This window comes from Pelodiscus sinensis, chromosome 3 (assembly GCF_049634645.1).
Source record: "Pelodiscus sinensis isolate JC-2024 chromosome 3, ASM4963464v1, whole genome shotgun sequence".
Classification (NCBI taxonomy): Eukaryota; Metazoa; Chordata; order Testudines; family Trionychidae; genus Pelodiscus; species Pelodiscus sinensis.
Genome location: NC_134713.1, coordinates 119,723,414 through 119,743,965, shown reverse-complemented (window position 1 = coordinate 119,743,965; position 20,552 = coordinate 119,723,414). Strand labels below are relative to the sequence as shown.

At 45.2% G+C, this 20,552-nt stretch overlaps 1 protein-coding gene across 3 annotated transcripts in view; it reads right to left on the bottom strand.

The window, feature by feature from the left end:
* Window positions 1-11,996, bottom strand: part of KIF25 (kinesin family member 25) — a 72,194-nt gene extending 60,198 nt beyond the window's left edge. For 2 of the 3 annotated variants that reach the window (XM_075924666.1, XM_075924667.1), the window contains exons 1-3: window positions 11,865-11,996; window positions 9,138-9,203; window positions 1,499-1,621 (exon numbers count right to left, since the gene is read on the bottom strand). In XM_075924666.1, the coding sequence (XP_075780781.1) occupies window positions 1,499-1,621; window positions 9,138-9,203; window positions 11,865-11,939 (264 nt within the window). In that variant the 5' untranslated portion in view covers window positions 11,940-11,996. Of the gene's footprint in view, window positions 1-1,498; window positions 1,622-5,279; window positions 5,291-9,137; window positions 9,204-11,864 lie in introns of those variants that run through there. The other variant, XM_006122926.4, reaches the window with a different exon arrangement.
* Window positions 11,997-20,552: the final 8,556 nt, after the last annotated feature.

The window sequence follows — 20,552 nt, the reverse complement described above, 5'->3', positions numbered from 1 at the left end:
TTTCACATAATGAACGGGTTTAGTTAAAGATCGAACATGCAAGACACTGAGTAATCTTATTTCCAACTGGCTTCTGCAAGAAATTTCTTAGTAAGCGCTCAGACCATCACTACATCAGACCCTAAAGGTGGCACAAAGTATCTTTTTAGCTTTTTTAACTAAAACCAAAGAGACACTAACAGTGTGTGCTCTGCATGCTTATGAATCACATATACAACTAACTTTAAATACAAATACTTTAAAATATCTAGTTATTATTATATGTTATGCACATTTTATATACTTTGTTCAGTAGCTACATAGCAAGCTCATCCTCAAACTTTTCTAGAATGAGCCACCTCTGACTGATATGAAAGCTAAGAACATAAGATGCATTTTACAAAGATCAGATTCCTTTATAGTGTGGGATATGTTTATTATTACTAGAATATATCAATCCAATGCATACTATGTGAATATTAATAAGGTGTTAAGATTGCCCAGAGCATCTTAGACTGAGAGTTAAAAATTGAAATAAATACGTAAAAAATAAATTAAATATGATAGAGAGGTGTGGTCTGACTGTAGGACCAGGAGCCAGGAAATCTCCTAAGCTCTTGAATAAAGCACTTAACCAATCTGTAAAATGCGACTAGTAATGATTTACCTCCTATGTGTGCTACAAAATTTAACCCTTTCTAAGGCCCTTTGAAGATGAGAAAGTGCTGAGTATTATTATCTGACAACAGAAAGCCATCACAGTCCATAGGAATTGCATCCCAATCAACTCTGGCATTTTATTGAACCTAAAATTTAAAATAGCTTTACAAGATTTTCTAATAATTCTAATGAGAATAGCACACTTCATTTATTAAACACTGCATTCATCTTTTTTGTTATTTCTCTTTTAAAGATAGTTCTGATGCACTCCTTTTATACAAGCTTTTACACATCAATTCTGAGACTTATGTTCCTCTAAAAAAGCTGACATATGTACGTGTCCTTGAGAGAAACGTACAACTTTATGGCCTGTTTGCAGTCAGTCAGTAACTTTTAACAGAGGTATAACTTGTTTTAATACAATTGTGAGGGCAGCTGTGGGGTTTTCATTGCCTGGAAAATGAGGTCAGTTTTAGGTACTGTAAAACACACAACTGAATAATCTTGCTATATATTTTAGAATATGTCTGTCTGCCTGTGTATCTGTTTGAAAGTCCATTTGTTCAAGAACTCCTCCTAAACAGTAAGAACTAGGGCCACCAAATTTGGTATGCAGCCTCCTCTTCTCCTAACTTAAAGCAAGGTCAGGATTTGGTTGTGTCCATTGCCACAAGCCTTTCACATAAGGATCTGCTGATGAAGTTGATGGGGAGTATCACATGCAGAGGTTTTTAGAATCAGGCTATCTTTCAGAAATTATCAGCAATATTGTCTTACAATTTAGAACTGATTCTTTTTAAACATTTTACGACTGCTTCAGTTCACTGAGTATCACTGTATTATTACTAATATTATTTACCTGTAATGCGCCATAAACCTTGATTAAAATGGAACTTGTGCATCTACGCAAGTTCTGTTGATTGTCTTGAACAAAATAAAGCTGTGCCGCTTCATTCGTGTCTTTTCCAATCAAACCTTGATGCTGTTTAAAAAAAACATGTCATTTTGAAGAGTCGCAACTCTGAGAGAGTATGTTTTAGTCTAAGAACCAAAACTGAACGGAAACAACAACCTTCATTATATTGAACATCACTGGAAAATGAAGTCTATGCAGAGAAGAACTTGCGAAATTTTGCAAAGTATTATCTTGCATAATATTTAAAAAAAACACTTCTCAGTCACTATCCTTGTTTACAGACATTCTTGGAACCATTATAGCTAGCTAATATGTTTTATTTAAAATTTCCCCCATAAGCTGTTGACATCTATCAATTCTTAACTAGTATTTGTACTCTTTTTCTTATTTCTAGAGTGCACTTGTATGTACCATGGAACTTGCTTCCCAGTTAATTCAATTTATAAATGACTTGTGACTGTGGGATAGAGTACAACTAGGGATGTTAGACAGTACTTAATTGAATAATTGTGTAATTGCAACAAAATTTAGAATTTACACAATTATTCGATAGCGAGCAGCCAGTGTGTTCCTGGCCCCACTCCTGGTGACCCCCTGCTGCAATGCACTGAAGTGTTGCAGCAGCCCCTCTCCATGTGGGGCCCAAGCTCCCTGCGGACAGAGGCTGCTCTGCAGCAGCCTTCCCTGTCCCCTCCCCCATACTGCTGCTTCTGATAGAGGCAGCAGTGCGGCAGGGAGGGAACGGCTTATGTGAGCCAATATGCATAGGCAGCTGGCTTATAAGCCAGCTTCTTGTGTGTACCAGCTCCCACCTGCCCCCCTCCCCCTCTACGCTGCTGCCTATCAGAAGCAGCAGCATGCGGGAGAGGGGGACAGGCGGTCCCGTGGATCTGGTGCTCATGGGGAGATAGCTTTAAAGAGGCAGATACAGAGGCAGCAAAGGAGGAGGGACGTGAAGTCGGTAAGATTGATTTGTAAGCCCAAGATTATTGGTTAATCATGTAGTCGACTACACATTGCCACCCCTAAGTGCAACAGCAGCATTTCTAGTAACAATAAGAACTAATTTAATGAGACAAGTGTCTTGATTTAATTCAGTTAGTTTGCCATGACTATTATGGTGGAACGAAAGATTCAATTACAGATGACACATGAAAGACAACAAGAGCAACATTATGTTCAGTGAACTTCTGCTGGCAAAACAAAAACATAAATAAAAACAATTTATGCTTTCCAATAAATGCTTGTACTTATCCAAGCAAGGTGAGGTTCTCAAAACTTTTTCAATGTATGTACCATATATTCATAGAAAAATTGTCTTTAAGAACAGAACCCCTCCTATTAAGGGGTGGAATAATGAAACTGGATGGATCCTCCTAACACATAACATCCTTGGAGCAGATACAATAAATACTTACAATTAAAGGGAAAAAATAATACATTTAATGTTAGCCCACTTACAACAAAGGAAAGCAGGAAAATATTTAATTTTAAAAATATAATTTTAAATTAAATTTAACAACTGGCAACAAGGAGAAGAAAAAGTACTAACAGCTCAGCTCCTCAAAGGTACTTCAAGTCCAGTGGGTGTTATGTGTCCAAATATTTTTGAAGATCTGGGCCCATGTGACTAGCAAGCTTTCCACTCTCTGTAAAGGACTCTATATATCACAGTTTGATAACTGCTGGAACAGAGGAGCAACCCAATTTTCACCTTGCCTTAGTGCTAAAGAAAGCTCTGCTTAGTCTACCCTCAAATCACTGTAATCCAATAATTCTCAAACTTTAGCAACCTGAGAACCCCTATTTTGATTTAAAATATTTCAGTCCCCCCTTCCCCGCAAGTCTCAGCCCAGGGTCCGACCCCAACTCAACCCTTCCCCGAGGACCCTAACGTGCCCCACCTCTTCTTGCCCTTCAGGCTCCAACTCCTGCCTTTCCTCTCCCCTTTTCCTGTACCTCCGTCCTGGGAAACAGCTGTTTTGTGGCATACAGGAGGCATTGGGAGGGAAGGGGAGGAATTGGTCAGCAGGACCAGCAAACCCTCTGGACTACCTGTGTGGATCCCCAGGGGTCCACAAGCCCCAGTTTGAGAAATGCTGCTGTAATCACACAATTACTCTTTTTACTAAACAATTGGGAGCAATAAGTAATATGGGAGACAAAGAGATTCTCCTGCTTTTTGAAGGCTTGCCTCCTCTCTTGAATGCACTAAAAAATGCAAGTTAGAAAGAAACACAAGCTTAGAACTACCCTGAGTATCACTCCCCTGAAGCATTTGCCATTCTTCATTCCTCCATATCTTAACACAAATCTTTCTATGTTAATATTTAAAAGGATACTCACAAGATTTTTTTAATCTGAAAGTCATTGCGTCTTTAAGCACCACCTAAAGTATTGTAGGTCAGAACGTTTTGAAAAAGGCTATCTGGCACTAGAAATATAGCAGAAGGAAAGCTGCATGATTGTCTATGGAATGCACAAAAGGTATTTCATAAATTGATATGTTTTATGATAGACTTGACCAGCCAGAATTGTGACAGCTCCCATACACTGATCACATGGCATTTTTTTCTTTTAGTCTATTTAAAAGGACTCTCGAGATTCAAATCACTTAGGTGCCATATTTGAAAAAGCTTATGTATGTGCTTAACTTAATGAACATATATAGTCCTATTGAAATAAATGAGACTATTCATGTGTAAAATTATGCACATGCATAAATCTTTGCAGAATTTAGGGCTATGTTATTCAGAGTGTTTGAGTTTATTAAAATTTAGGAGTGTAAGTTACTATTCAACTAACCAATAAGCATAATCTTATCGGATAGCCAACTAGTGATGCAATTAGTCACTTTCCCCCTTTGCTGCCTCTATCAGAGAGAGGCAGCAAGGGGGCAGGGAGGGAACAGGAGCTGCATGGGGGGAGCCGGCTTAAAAGCTGGTTCCCCCCAATACTGTCTCTGGAAGGGTCAGGGGAGGTAGAGGCACAGAGGGAAACAATGCGAGTGGAAACTTAGGCAGTCTCCACTTGTGCTGGTTCTGCTGTGATTCTTCTTTTGAAACATTTCAAAAGCAGAAGCGTTGCAGGGAGCACTGGGCCAGTGGGGGACTCCCTTGCTGGACCCGAGCATCCTGCGAGGGCTTCCTTTTAAAATGTATGAACGCCCCACTGGGGCTCTTGTACATTTCAAAGGCTCAGACTGTGATGGGGTGTGGTCATAGACCACTCCTTGGGGGTGCCTCCTGAGGTGCTGACATGGCCACTGCCACTTGCCTTTCCGCTGTCTGGGGCTCCTCACTGTCCGGTCCTGCTGGGCCAGCTCCACTGGTCTCCCCCAGCCAAGACCCCGAGTTGAGGTCCCTGTCCCCACTGAGAAGCAGTACAGACACTGAACCTCTTCAGGTCCAAGGAGAGTGCAGTTTAGGGCCCAGCTTCCTCCGATACCACTCCCCAGATGGGATCAAACCCCAAAGAATTAGATATGGGCAAGCCACCTTTAACAATGAGGGGGAAGGTACACACTGGTTGCCTCCCCCCCCCCCAGGTAACAATTATTTACACTGGGTTTGATAGAAATTTTAAATGATTTTATTAAATAGAAGTAGCAGCATTTAAGTGATAATAAGCGAGAACAGACAGAGCAAAGTAGGTTACAAAACAAAAGAAACAAAAATGCTTGGCTAATTCTATACTGAAACCTCAGTACAAACTCTTCACTCACCCTAAAACCTCTTTTCTAGCTGCCCCTCCAAACCAGGGCTGTCTCCCCACGCTGAGGTCTTTGGCTCCTTTCCTTCAGATGCAGCCCTGCCAAAAGATCAAGGCCTCTGATTTCCTATTCTTTATGACAGTGGTCCCCAATGCGGTGCCTGCGGGCACCATGGCGCCGCTGGGGTATTTATGTGTGCCCGCCCAGTGATCAGGGCCGGTCTGAGCCATTCTTGCGCTCCGGGCGCCCAGCGCATGCGTGGTCTCCACTCCCGGGCACATGACAGCCCCAAAAGGTTGGGGACCACTGCTTTATGTTAAGGAATTGAGGCCACTCCCTACCAACCACTGCTCAGACTTATGGACAAAAGAGATTGTTTTACAGTGGCTCATCAAGACTTAGAGGGTAACTCCCTCCATGTCTCTCATTCACTCATTTAAAACCCACAAAGTATTCCCCACTCCATGTCTAATTTTACACACACAAAATGATACATACATCAAAGTAGGATAAACAGAACCAGTAGATAATGACATGAAGATTTATGGGTTACACAAAATAATTCGCTCAAAGAACCTTTGAGTTATGTATATTCATGTCCATAAGTCCATTTCATAAATCATGGGGGGGGGGGGGAGGAGGTGTCTGTCACACAGGCATGGCAGGAGCGCAGGGCCAGTCCCCCACTGGCCCCGCACTCCCTGTGGGGTTTCCACTTTTGAACTGTGGCAGGAACCCGGCAGGAGGTGTCCTAATCAACTAATCGAATAGTCGATGGAAAACCCATGGACTATTCAATTAGTTAAGTAATCTAAATTTAACATTCCTATTAAAATTAAAAGCATTTTAAGCATTTATTTTTTTACTATTCATTCTGTTGTTTCTTCTGTTTTTATCAAAGTGGATAATAAAATAGTTTGGTCAGTTTCACTTTTCTTTACAGTCAGTTTCTATTCAATTTTACTTTCAGCTTTTACCTTTTTTAGAAATATTCCCATGACTTTTTTCTATGCAAATAGTTTCCTCTCTGGATTTATCATTCCCCTGAATTATTTGCCACTCAGAATTTGTAGAATGGTGTTATCCCAGGAGAAGCTGAAAGTAAAACGGACTACAAACAAGAGAAACTGTCCTCATGAAAGAGAGATGTCCTCATGGAAGTAACTGTAGGCTCAGGGTCCAGGAGGGAGCAAACAGCTCCAAATCTATAATCACTTTAGATATTACTCTGTGCTGGCTGGTGCAGAGTAGGAGGGAAAGCCTCACTATACCTCCATCTCAATCACCTGAAAGAAAGTCAGTAGCCACTTTGCAAAATATACTTCTTCCATTGTCTGCAATGCAGACAGCTGGCATTAAGATGCTTGCACCCCTTTATGCTTCTGTGCCAGTGCACCAGACAGGCCAACAGTTAGTTCAAAGGAGCGGCACTGTTAGTAGTAAAAGTGACATAAGGGTGGGGCTGGGATTTCAGTAAAATGTTTTTCAGGAAAAGTGTCTGCTTGCCTCCGAAAATTTCTTTTCCCCCCTCAAAAAGTTTTGGCCAAAAATGGGCATAGTAGCATGGTCTTCCATTGTAGCTTGCTCTCCACAAATAAAGACTCCATGTTACACAGATTCCCCTCATCAAAAAAGGGAGACTATGATGCATAGTCCAGCTGGCAATCCTGATCCACTGAGAAGAATAAGGACAAAGAGTATGTTACAATTCCCGCCAAAAATTATAACTCCCATTTTTTGCAAAAATTTGTCAGTTTTCAGCCAAAATCACTGAAAGCTCAAAATTTCCTATGCAAAATTTCAATGAAAAGCTCAAAAACCCTTCCATTTTCCCTGAAAATTTCCATAGGGGTAAAAACATTTGCACCAGCTGTACTGAGGGGAGGCAGGGAATGGAAAGGATATTCAAGGTTGCAAGACCAAAACAGTGTCCTCCTCTATCCATTCTAAGTCTACGTCTATGCTGCACATTTATTTCAGAATAAGCTATTCCAGAATAGTTATTCCAAAAAAGCTTATTTTGAAATAGCACGTCTACACTGCAGGGAAGCCTCAAAATTAGTCAGAGACAGGCTTCACTAATGTAGATGTGCTATCTCGATTTACAGCCCCAGGAGGAATAACTTAGAATGGTCCTGGTGAGGGGCTATTTCGAAATAGCAGAAGTGGAACATCTACACATGCCTTATTTCGGAATAGGCATTATTCTTCGTAGAATGAGGTTTACAGAAGTCAGTATAAGCCATCTATTATTTCGAAATAACAGAATTGCTGTGTAGATGCTCGCATAGTTATTTCAGAATAATGGCCATTATTTCGAAATAACTTTGCTGTGTAGACACACCTTGAGTCTCCCACGTAAGTAGAAGTATATTTGTCTAAAATAAAGTACGGTATTCTTTAATGTACCCAGCAAAAGTCAGCACAGATGCACCATCTGGCTTGCACTCAGGCCTTCTTATTTTTTTAATTAAATCCAATTTCATCTAGCAGAGTTAACCAAGACACAGTGAGGGCAAGTGGCTTTCCTGAGGTCACACAGCAATTTAATGACTCAGCCTGGATTAGAATTTCTCAACTGACAATCAGTATTACTTCTAATCCACACAGCCAGTCCTGGTTTTGCACAATAAACAACTGCTCAAATTTCTTTAAATCCCTAGAGACCCAGCTTTCAAGAGGCAAAATATTACTTATGAAAAATGTTCATTATTTCAATAACTACTCCAGAAATAGTTGTCCCTTCTGATCAGCAATATGAAAGAAATATTAGTTTAGCCTGACCTAGACTTTTCCAACTGCTTATGAGACATTTTGTTTTATTCCCTCTAACACAGGACACATATATACACAAATAGCATGAAGACACTCAACAGAGCATCTTTCATAAGCTTATTATGAAATGGAGGTTCCTGAAACCTACTTAAGGCCAAATATTTGAAAAGAGTGGCCTCTTTTTTGTGGTTGTCAACTGCACCCTTAAAATTTGCACCTGCATTTTGTATATTCAGTTCAACTACAAGCAGAAACAGATAATTTAGTGTGAAAGTGCTCACATTTGGGCTGAGGAAGTGGGTCTGGCCCACGAAAGCTCATCATCTAATAAACCATCTTGTTAGTCTTTAAAGTGCTACATTGTCCTGCATTTTGCTTCCACATTTGGGCATGTATGTTTACTTCTCAGTTCCTTTTTGAAAGCATGAAATTGCAGGCAAGAATCCTAGGCTATGTCTATACTGCACCCATCCACAAAATCTCATGCAAATGAAGCACGGAGTAGAATATCGCCACGCTTCATTTGCATAATTAATATGGGGCCGTTTTTGCACAAGAGGCTTTTGCGCAAAAAAGGAGCTGTGTAGACGGCTCCTTTTTGAGCAAAAACTCCCTCTTGTGCAAGAGCCGTTCTTCCTAATTTTTTCAGGAAGAATGGCTCAAGCACAAGAGGGGGTTTTTGTTCAAAAAGGAGCCGTCTACACAGCTCCTTTTTTGCGCAAAAGCCTCTTGCGCAAAATCGGCCCCATATTAATTATGCAAATGAAGCGTGGCGATATTCTACTCCGTGCTTCATTTGCATGAGATTTTGTGGATGGGTGCAGTATAGACGTAGCCCTAGTACTTGCACTTCTAACTACCTGATTTGCACCTACAATTAAAGAAAGTGTGAAAAAATTGCCAGCAAAAATTTCTACTTACTTTAAGTGAGGCTGTTCTCCTCTATCCCTTGAAAGTTGACCCCACAGAAACATGACACAATTTGAAAATGGTTTGCAACTTCTTTTTCTAGGTGATGGGCTTTAGCACTAAGTCACAAACATAGATACTTCTCTACTCACTTTGCAAGAGATCAAACATGCACCATATAATTACCTCTGCAAGTTTCAGATGAAGAAGAGCATTTTCTGTTTCCAGCACAACTATTCTTTCTTCTTTAGCCTGGAAAAAGAAGTTGACAAGCTAGATTCCGCATCATCACCCTCAGCAGTAAAACTGAAATAATAATTTCTGAATGTAGCCAGATGAATAATTATTTGACAATCATACACTTATTTTTAGCAGCATGATTATTGAATATAATATTACTTCATTAATATTTTAGCTTAATATATATTTTCATAATCTGTTAGGATAAATAATTTCTGTTTATTAGATTGTATAATTACTGGTTCTCACCTTTTTTCCCCCAATATTGAGACCTACCTTCCCTTACTGATACACCCTTTCAACCTAGCTGGTTTAGCAGCTTGGGAAAATGTGGGTGCTTATGACACAATGACATCTGTTTGCAACTCTGCTAGGTGCAATGCACCCAAGTTTGAAAATCCATAAGCTATTGTTTCAGGATGGCTGCAGATTCATGCAGTCATCATTGTATTAGCTAAAACTAAGTTATCCTTTTCAAGATAGTCCCTGCAATCACATGGGTAGAAATACTTTTAAAATAATGAAAAAAGCAAAAAAGGAGGGCAACTGGAGCTCTTCCATACCCCCAGATTGAGAATCCTTAGTATAGTTTAATGCACATCTGTAATCAGAGAATGTACTGTTTATTACAAGTACTCAAATTCTTACTAATTTGTGCAGACATTACAGTTTAGAATAAGAACAGCCATGCATCCAATCTTGTATTTCAAGGATCTATACAGATTATACTTTCCTATTAGTACAGAGAAGTAGCGTTGCCAAAACAAAGAACATTTCCGAATTTTAGAACCATGAATTTTAGAACCATTTTCTACACAGCAAAAATGAGTTGGGAAAGCAGATGATGTTGCTGTTTTGATTGTCAGAAGATGCTTAAAAGGAATATTATCTGGGGAACTACAAGTCTCTCAAGGTCTCAGCATGGATTCAATTTTATATGTTAGTTGTTTAGTAAATTATGATCCTAATTCAGATATCCAATGATAATTTAAATGTTGACATTGATAAATATTTTACTGCTACTCAAGGAACGTATAAAGGAAGACAGATAAGTATAAAACATAGATAAGCATAATCTATCAGGAGTGACAGCTCATTTTGGTGACACAAATGGAATGTGCTTGGATGATGGTCATCATTTTTCCTCACTGCCAGGTCCTCAAACTAATCCTCAGCTCAAACTATGCACTGGAGGATACTCCAGAGCATCAATGGCCTGATCCGTTCTGGTGGTAAGAGGCCAGGCAGCATCTTCCAGGAATGGGTACTGCTCCTCTGCTTGCTGAAGGCATCTAGTCAGGCAGACACCACAGCACTGGTCACATTCAGGTCACTTTTTCAAGCTTTTCTTAGCAATCAGGAGAGCTAAAAACATATCTTTTAAGGGAAACTGAAGTTCTACTCTTATGATGTGACTCTGGGAGCATATGTTTATAACTTAAAGCAGCCCCACCAAAGCACCTGGGAGATCCAAGGTGCATGACAAAGTCCATGGGTGCATATCTGAACATCTTCAAAATCCTGCTGTGTAAGCATCTCATCTTGGTGCCATGAGCAGGTGGAACTTGGGGCAGGAACACATAGCTCCTTCACAAATGTGGGCCCTGACCTCCAGGGCCATGCAGCAGAATCAGGCTGCCCATTTCCAGACCTAACTGGGGACTTAGTAACCGAGGAGGGCAGCAGTACGGAGGCCACATAGATTTAGATTTGCCCACATCCTACTTCCTTACCCCAGCTCCTTGTGGTGGGTGTGTTGCTGGGTAGTACCGGTCATGCCTTCAGGCTCCACAGCCCACTTGGGATATTACTTGGCAGGTCCTCCATGGAGCTGCAGCACAGACGGCTGCCTTGTGCAGTTCACAAACAATCACGATACCTGCCTCTTTTTCAGAACAAAGGCAACTCTGGCTCACAGATCTGTAGGGGTATGTCTAGACTGCAGTTGCTCTTTCAGGATACCAGAAGTATCCCAAAACAGCAATGCTGCGTCACTAAAAGTACCCGCTATTTCCCAAAATAGCAGGTGCGCTGTTCCAGCATCCCTGTAACCCTCGTTCCACGAGAGCTAAGGGAATTGTCAGGACAGTGCCTTAGTTTGAAATTTAGCATTGTGTAGACAGCGCCAAATTTCAAAATAAGCTTTTTCCATTTAATCTCGGAATAAGCTACGCAATTTGCATAGTGCAAATTGCGTAGCTTATTCGGACAGAAGGGCGCTGGCTAGCCCCACGCTAGGGACCGTCAGGTTGTAGCATCCTGGTCAGTTGCTCCCACCAGCTGGCAAAACTGGTCCCCTAGCACTGCAGCAGGACGTGGGGGCTTGGGGCACTTTGCAACCGCGGGGCCTGCTTGCATTCCCTGGCCTGGTCTCCACGAGCAGCCTCGCTGGGCTCCTTCCTTATTGCCCCAGCACCGTCAAGCTGCTTTTCTTCCTCCGCATCCTTCCCCAGCGGCCTTTTCCCCGAGGCGCCCCGCGCGCTCCGAGCTCCCAGGGGAGCCCAGCAGCGGGACACCCGCCTGACAGGTCACGTGTCTATGCCCGAACGCACACAACCTAGAACCGTTACATCCCCAAGGGGCGGGGCTATGACGCAGTGAGGCCGGAGGGGCAGGCCCCGCCCCTGACCTTTCCCCACCTTCCCCCCCCCTCAGAACGCGGGGTGCCCTCACCCGCAGCTTCTGCTCCAACTGCCGGATCCGCTGCTGCCACACGGCGCTCGGGCTGATCCCGACACCCGGCCCCATCCTCCCGCCGGCGCCGCGCGCTTCCGCTGCTCCCCTCCCTACCCCGGCCACGCAAAGGGATCGCTTTGAATCGACCAATCAGAAGCGGGGAAGGAGCTTCTGTTCGGTTGCTACGGAGACAGCGTTGGTCCTCCCGCCCTCGGCAGAAGGCAAAGACTCCGATTGGCTGGAGAGGAGCCAGGAGGCGTGTGACAATTCTCAGGCGCGCTCCCAGCGCTCGGTGACGGGCGTTAGGGCGCGTCGGCCAAGGCTCTTGCTGGGCGTCGTGGCTCGGGGAGCATGGATAAGGACCCTTCATGCGTCAGGCCTTTGTTGTGTCATGAATGACATCGGCAGCTAGCCAATCCAACCGCAGCGCCGCCGGGGGGGGGCGGGGAGAGGCGGAAAGGTGGAGTGACGTCTGCTTCTCCGCAAAGCAGCGCGAGCTCCTCGCCCGCTGTAGCACGTGCGCCCGGGTGCGCTGTGGTCCGTTAGCTGGGGACAGCGGCCGTGGCGCGTGGGAGCGGGACGCCAGGTGCCCCGCGCAGGCCCAGCGCCGCGTGGCGGTAACGGTGCGAGCCCCGGGCCCCCGTGGGGCAGCCGCTTCCCCCTCCCCGCGGCGGAGCCAGGGTGAGTGGCGCAGGCCGCCCGCGCGGCGCGCTCTTCAGCCCGTGCTGGGCGCGGTCGGTGCGCTCGGCCACAGGCTGTGGAAAGGTGCTGGGGGCTCCCAGGCCAGCGCCGCACTGAGACCGGGACACCGGCGCTGTGGGCAGGGCAGTGCAAGGCGCTGGGAAAACCAGGACCGCGCCCTGCCCCCGCGGTGCGTGTGGCCCCTTTCGGAGGTTGTCCCACAGAACACGTGGATTTCTGCCGCTGTAGCCATGCCCCGAGGAAACGCTTTGGGCATATCCCATTGATCGCTGTTAAACCGATTTAAAAAATATATTTGTTCTTCCTCGGTATGTAAAATGAAGAATTGCAGTACATACCCTAGCTAGTTGCTTATGAATCTGTTAGTTAGATACCAATGTTATTGAACCCAGAGCTTGCCCGTTCACCTGTAAATACAACAATATGGGAAACCACATACACACAGTAAGGATGTTATGGACTAGACAACTGTCCAATAAGCAAATGCTTATCAGTTGATTTCTTCCCCCCCCCCCCCAATCATATAGATGCAGCAAAGGGGGAGGAAGAAGGGGTACTTCAAAGCAGTAGCGTTTCAACGGGGCAGCTGCCACGTAGAGCCTAGGAGCAGCTGGGGAGTACCTAGCTGCCCCGGGTTTTTGGGAAATGCCGCACAGAACGCATGTCCCCAGCGGACCCTGGGCTCTACGTGCATTTCAAATCAGCAGTGCAACATAGAGCCTGGAGTCCAGGGGGAAGGGAGGAGGGGACTCAGAGTCCCCCCCGCCCCCGGCTCCATGTTGCGCTACCGATTTGAAATGCACAAGAGCCCCCATTGGGGAATCTTGTACATTTCAAAGCTGGCATGCCCGCCTGCAGCCCAGAGTCAGCAGAAATTCCTGCTGGCCCTGGGCTGCAGATGGAGTTGTGCATTCCTCCTTTGAAATGTACAAGAGCCCCAGTGCGGGCTCTTGTACATTTCAAAGGAGGAACAGGGAAGTGCATATTGACTAGTTGAGTCGTCAATGGAAATTCCATTGACTACACGACTAGTACATTAACTGATATTTAACATCATTAACACATAGGTAAAAATATTAGGACAAGTTTTAGCACAAAAATCTTTAGCCTGGCATGTTAGTAAGACAAGATTCTATCATTTACTAGACCAGTTTCTGTTGGTGACGGTGACATTGGATTTTAATAGGAACTTGCAGATCATTGTTGTATCTAGGATTGTATGTTTGCCCCACATTTTGTACAAAGTGGGCCAACTAAAGTATGTTGTGGGAGCTTATGCTTGGCTTTTTCTGTTTATGCTATTCACATGCATGTATGAATTTTGTAATTAAAGTTGTAAGTACAGGTTGAACCTCCCTGTTCCAGCACCCTCGGGACCTGAGCTGTCCCAGACCAGGGAGTTTGCCAGACCAGAGGAGGTCAATGATCTTCTGCTAGCTGATCTACTCTCTGGTTCCTCTCTCCGGGGCTCCCACCTTGCAGCACCACTCGCTGCTGCCAGAGTTCCCCGCCCAGCCACCATCAACACTACGCGGACACCACTGGCCCAGCTGTCACTGGCAGTTCCCTGGAACTCTCCCCCACCAGCGCCCCGCAGCTGCCAGAGGCTCCCTGGCCCCAGTAACATGTGATGGGGAGTTCCCTGGCTAGGGTGCCTGGCCATCCTGTCCTGCTGCTGCCAAGTGTTTCCTGGGGTTCCCTAGCCAGGGTTGCCTGGTCACCACTGGCCCCACCGCTGGGGTCAGTCCTGCTTTTGCTGGGGGGTCCACAGAGTTCCATGGCCTGGGATATCACAGCTAACACCTGGCCTAACTAACATGAGGGGGGGGGGTTCCCCAGTCGGGACCATGGCTCCCCAGCCACACCTTGGTTCAGCCACTGTTGACCCATCCCTGCATTCTCCCGGCTGGCCCCCACTCCCGGCCTCCATGGATATTGCCGGATCAGAGAGTCCCGATTTGGTTCAACTGGTATTGGCTATGTACTAGTATTTCAAATTCAACCTGTATTAGCTATGTACTAGTATTTCGAATATTTGCTTCTTGGAGACAGCAACAGGTGTCATCCACCTATTGTGAAGGGTGTCTGCTCTAGCAACCAGCAGTACTTCATGGACATTGGCCCCTAAGTGTTGCCCATACACATCTGAGGGATTCTGTTGCAAACTTGCATTCAATCTGTGGCCACTTGCCTAAAAACGACATGACTTGCTTACGTAACAAATTCCATTTTGGGAGGTATCTTCACACAGCAAGAACAACAGAATTCCCTCCACATGAGCAAGATTATAAAAAGGGCCATAAGGGGTCTTCCATCTTTGTCTTTGCTCCCGCTCACTTCAGAAGCAGCTTTGCTTCAGATTGGGCCCAGAAGCATTGTTAACCCATCCTAACAAAGAATAAACTCCAGAAACTTTTAAGATAACAGTTGAGTCCATCTCTGCTAAGAGCCTGGACCAGGAACTTTATGATTACCTTATACACTAATTTCTTTACCTTCGTGGAGCCACAGGTGAGAGTTGAGCACATGCTGGGGTAGTCATTCATGTTAGTCTCCTGTATGGATGTGAAACCTGGACCTTGTACAGAAAATGTGAAACTACTGGAGCACTTCCACACACACAGCCTGAGGTCATTACTGCACATTCGATGGCAAGACAGAGTCATGAACTTGGAAGTCCTAGACAGAGTAGGAACCACAAGCATTGAAGCCATGATTCTGAAAGCCCAGCTTCATTGGACAGGGCATGTCATTTGAATGGAGGAGTCAAGAATTCCTAAGCAACTCCTCTACGATGAACTCTCCCAGTTCAAAAAGAATCAAGGTAGGCCTCACAAGAGGTATAAAGACTGTGTAAAAGCCAACATTGCTCATTCTGGATAAAAGCCAAAGCAGCTAGAGCAGCATGCAGAAGACCGAATAGGCTGGTGTGCTCTAGTATGATATGTGTATAACAACTTTGAAAAGCAGCGACGCATATGCCTGATTGATGCTCGTGAGAGGAGAAAAGCAACAGCAGCAGCCACACGGACAGAGCCAGGACAATTCCTTTGCCCCCACTGTGAACGCCCATGCCAGTCAAAGCTTTGACTCCTCAGCCACATGTGAGTCCACAACCTATGAGACTGTGCAAGCTCAAGATGTCATTGTCGGACATGACGGACTACCAAAAAAAAAGTACCTTAAATTTATAATTAAAAATGATGTAAAATTAAGTTTAAAATTATTTAATATGCGCAAATAATTTTACACATCAAATTATTGTAATATTATAAAATATACCTAAAACAATCTATAATAATAAATAACTACAACTTTCTGACAGAGTACATTTTCTTTGGTGACCCTAGGATTGCCAGGTGTCCGGTATTGGTGCCTTCTGCCTGGCACTTTGCCCCCTGCCCCACCCTATGGGGCCCTGAAAGCTATTAATTTTCATTTGTGCGGCCCTCAGGAGGCTGTGAGTTTGACATGCCTGCTATACAGCTTCCCTTTTACATACAATACTGACAGCACTGAATGCTGAGGTCTTGTTTTTCCTGCAACAGCTATGTAACGTGCAGCCACAATCCAGTGAGATACAACACTATCTTGCCAAAGTGACTCAACTCTGATCCAGCACAGCACAACTGTCTGGCCCCTGGGATCTGGATAACTGGAACACCATCATCTTCAAAAGACCTTGAATCCTATTACCCACCTTCCTCAAACCACACCATCACTTGGTTGTAGAAATATGGACTGAGAACACCATGTACTAAGACATATCTGAAAGCCAGGCACAGGAAGCAAGTTGTTCAGTTTGAAAAATTAGCGCATCAGGAGAAAACAGCCTACAGCTACTGTTAGCTTTAACATAAGAGCAGTAGCCATAACAGTGTTTCTCAACCAGTGGTATGAGTACCCTTTGGGGTACTTGAGAGAAGTCTGGGGGTGGAGGGGTACATCAACAACTGAAATTTGGAGAAAACTGAATTTTTGTTTTAAGTTTTACAGCGCTTTATTATTACACCCTGTGACGGGGCGAGGCAGCCCCGCACTGAACCTACAGGGCCCAGACAGGGTTACCTGGCTGCAGAGGCCCCTCCCCCACAGCCCTATCGAGCATGCCCAGGCTGCAGCAGGGCTATAAAAGCCTGGGCCAGGACTCAGTCTGGGGAGACAGCCGAAGGAGAAGGGAGCTCTCCCTCAGCGGTTGCCAGGGACTCCAGGAGAGGCTGGAAGGAAGGCGGAGGCGAGTTGGTGCAACCAGGAGACTGCCTGCCGAGGGGATGCCGGTCTGGAGATTGCAGCCAGCTGGGCAAGTGCAGGGGAAGGAAGCCCGGGGATCCAGATAGGAAGTTGCCCAGGGCAGGAGCGGGAGCCGCCTCTCCCAGCCCGAGAACTTCGGCGCGTTTCGGCTAGATGGCCCCGCCGAGGGAGTGACCCGGTACCTGGTCGCTCACAGGGCCCTGGGCTGGGACCCGGTGGAGTAGGGTGGCCCGGGTCCCCCTACCTGGGGGTGCGTCCCCGCTACAACGATAAACTGCTTTGTGGACTCGGCCTTGCTTAAAGGGCCAGGTATAAACTGCTTTGTGGACTCGGCCGGGCTTAAAGGGCCAGGGCCAGGGATAGACTGTATCACAAGGGTGTTGGGGACCCAGGGGGGAGGGGCCCGCCACACACCCAAAACTTTCATCATGTGCCCGGCTACGATTAAGTTGTTTAAACAAATGTATTGCAATGGTAGAAAAAAAATTGTGTTTGAAAACTGTAGGTACTATGGGTACTTGTAATTTTTTTTTTTAAAAGGGGGTACTTTTAAAAAAAGGGGGGAGTAACACTAGCCTATAAAACCAGCATCAACCATGTTCTCATTTTAGTTGAAGCACCTGTCCTTGCTTATGCCATTTAGACATCATTTAATGCCACTGTGAAGATTCCTAAGGATACTCAGGATTACAAGGCCTCATTCATCACCTATCCTTAACATGAGGAAGTCTTGTCTGTACTTACTGTGGATCTGATCCCTGAAACCACCAGTTTGTGGCAACACAAACACAGCCTTCCCGACCACCACTGGCCTCTGTACAAGTAAGTGGTAGGGGCATCCAACCCCTACATCCTTCAAGAATCCCTTTGAAGTGCTCAGCCTATTACATGTACTCACAGGGTCTGGACAAGTTGGGACTGAGAGCAGCTACATTACTACTTTTAGCATTCTATCTTAATACATACAGTGCAAGTATGTCTTCTTGAGCTGGGAATCCTGTCTACCTCCACATATAGACAGCCAGAGATCACAGCCTTTCCAGCCAGGGCAGCGAGCAACAAAGTTGGCTCACTCTTAAGGACAGCTCATTTCCCTAGGTTTTCAGCTTGCTGTATGAGAACAAGCCACCCAAATAGGGCCCCAGGTATCAAAACAGTCATCTGATGTCCTTATTTATTTATAAGATACATTCCTGTTTAAAAAAATGCTTTCAGGGAAGTTCTATAAACAACCTATGTTATGCAGGTCAGATTAGATCACAATGGTCCCTCTTTTGGCCTTGGAATCTATAAATCTGTCATTGATACCTTGACTCTAAACCATCCTGTCTCCCCATACTGACCATCAAGATTCACTGATGAATTACAGCAAGTGACTCACCCAATCAGAAACTTAGAATGCCAGTGGCAGTTTCTGAATCCCTCTGCCAATACCACAAACCACCATTACAGGATTATACAATGGCAGGAAAGGAAACAAAATGGGCCTTTTACTCCTCCATAATCAGTGCAGCAGAATTGTAGCAGAGCTACTTTGCTTAGTGGAATAATCAGCCCAGAATGCATAGCCCACACACCAGATCCAAGCATCAACTACAGTAAAAAGCTGTCAGCACAATTCACCAATACAGAATACAGATGGGACTTAATAGGAGAAAGGGAAAAAAAGCTCTGGTTGACCAGGCTTTACCATCAACCTACTACCCCTGACTAACTTTAGCTGTATCATACATGCCAAAACTCTAGCAGTCCGGAAAAATAGAGCAACAATCTGTGAACTGGATCCAAGCCCTTTTGCCTGGTAAAAGGGAGTGAATAATGGAAATAGTCAATGACCATGCAGAGCCGGTATGCTAGGAGGAAGAAGGCACAGCTTTCCCAAACTGCCAGCCTGGCTCTGCCCACAGTTCACTCCCAGAATGCCTGCAGTAGGCCTTCTGGGGGCAGAATGTTGTTGCCCCCTGTGCCTTCCCTCCCCGTGCTCCTGGCCGAGGAGGCTGGAACCACACACCCTCTGCCCTCCTTGGTGCTCTGAGGATGGAGCTGCACCCCCTCCCCGTGCTCTGGGCTGGGGAGGCTGGGTTGTGTGCACCTGTTTTCCTCCCCTCGCCATGGTGGGAAGGGTGTATGTGGCACACTGCCCCACCTGTCCATGGTGGAGGGCGGGGCCCCAGCCAAAGGGCTTGCCTCCTCCAGCCTTACCTTCACAGACCACCCACGTCAATGCTTCTTAAGGGGAAGCACGATTACCAATCTCCTTAAACATGCAAGAAGTAATTTTGATTCTAAAGATCTTTCCAACCACCATTCTGTCTTTGGTCTCCTCTTCCAGGGCAAAATAACTGAGGAAGTAGGAACAACCAGGCTCTAACATGTAATATCAGCCAACATTCTGGATGCCTCATAGTTGAGTTTCCGACTAGGGCACAGCACAGACTGCTCTAGTGGCATTAAGAGACAATCTCTACATAGATATGGAATCAAGTAAAGTTTCCATGCTCATGTCACTGGATCTTTCTTCAGAGTTTTCACAGGCTATGTCTAGACTGCAGGCTTCTTTCGAAAGAGGCTCTTTCGAAAGCATCTTTCGAAAGAGCCTCTTTCAAAAGATCGCGTCTAGACTGCAGGCGGATCTTTCGAAAGAGAAATCCGCTTTTTCGAAAGAGAGCACCCAGCGAGTCTGGATGCTCTCTTTCGAAGACGGCCTCTTTACATTGAAGAATGCCTTCTTTCGAAAGAAGAACTTTCGAAAGAAGGCGTTCTTCCTCGTGAAACGAGGTTTACCGCCATCGAAAGAAAAGCCGCGTTCTTTCGAAATAATTTTGAAAGAACGCAGCTTGAGTCTGGACGCAGGGGAAGTTTTTTCGGGAAAAGGCTACTTTTCCCGAAAAAAAACCCTGAGTCTGGACACTGCCACAATGGATTACAGAGTACTGCCTATGTGATATAGCAGGACTAGATGGTTACAGTGCTCCAATTGTTCCTCTCTGGCCAAATTCAGAGTGGTGATGGCTAATTATTCCACCTCTCCAAAGGCCCTCGTCCCACGGGAATCTATATTCTATTTAGTATCTACATAAGATTACAGGTTGAACCTTTCTAGTCTGGCACCCTCGGGACTGACCAGTGCTGAACCAGAGAATTTTCTGAACCAAGGGGAGGTCGATATTGTTTAGCAGCATTACCAAAACTTCCAGTTTACTGGGGCTCTCAGAAAACATTTAAGGGTAAATTAGAGATAAACAACAGCACAGAAGACTGTGAACCAGGACTAGGAGCTGAAAGTAAACTTCATGGGACCACAGGAAACTTGGCCACACCCACAGCAAGTGTAAATCTGGTTAACTAAAATCATGTCAGTCCCCATGGCATGATTAGAGAGAGTGTACATGCTATGTTGTGAACTTAGCGGTCAGTGGCAAGCTGATAATTATATATTTCATTTTCAATTAATATAACCACTGCCACTTTCAAAATGTCAAAAAGCCTACAGGAGATCAGCTCTTGGATGGAGGAGGAGCAGTTACTTACCTAAAAGTAACTTGAGTTCTTCAAGATGTTTTCTGCCCCTATGAGTGCTCCAACATACGAATCACACATGCCTGTGCACTTTCAGGTGGAGAATACAAGGCTGTGTACATGGGGCCTCCAAATGAGGACATATAGGGACGCATGGACCTGCTCCCACTCAGTTCTTCTTGACCATGGAAGCAGAGCCTCCACAGCCAGGGG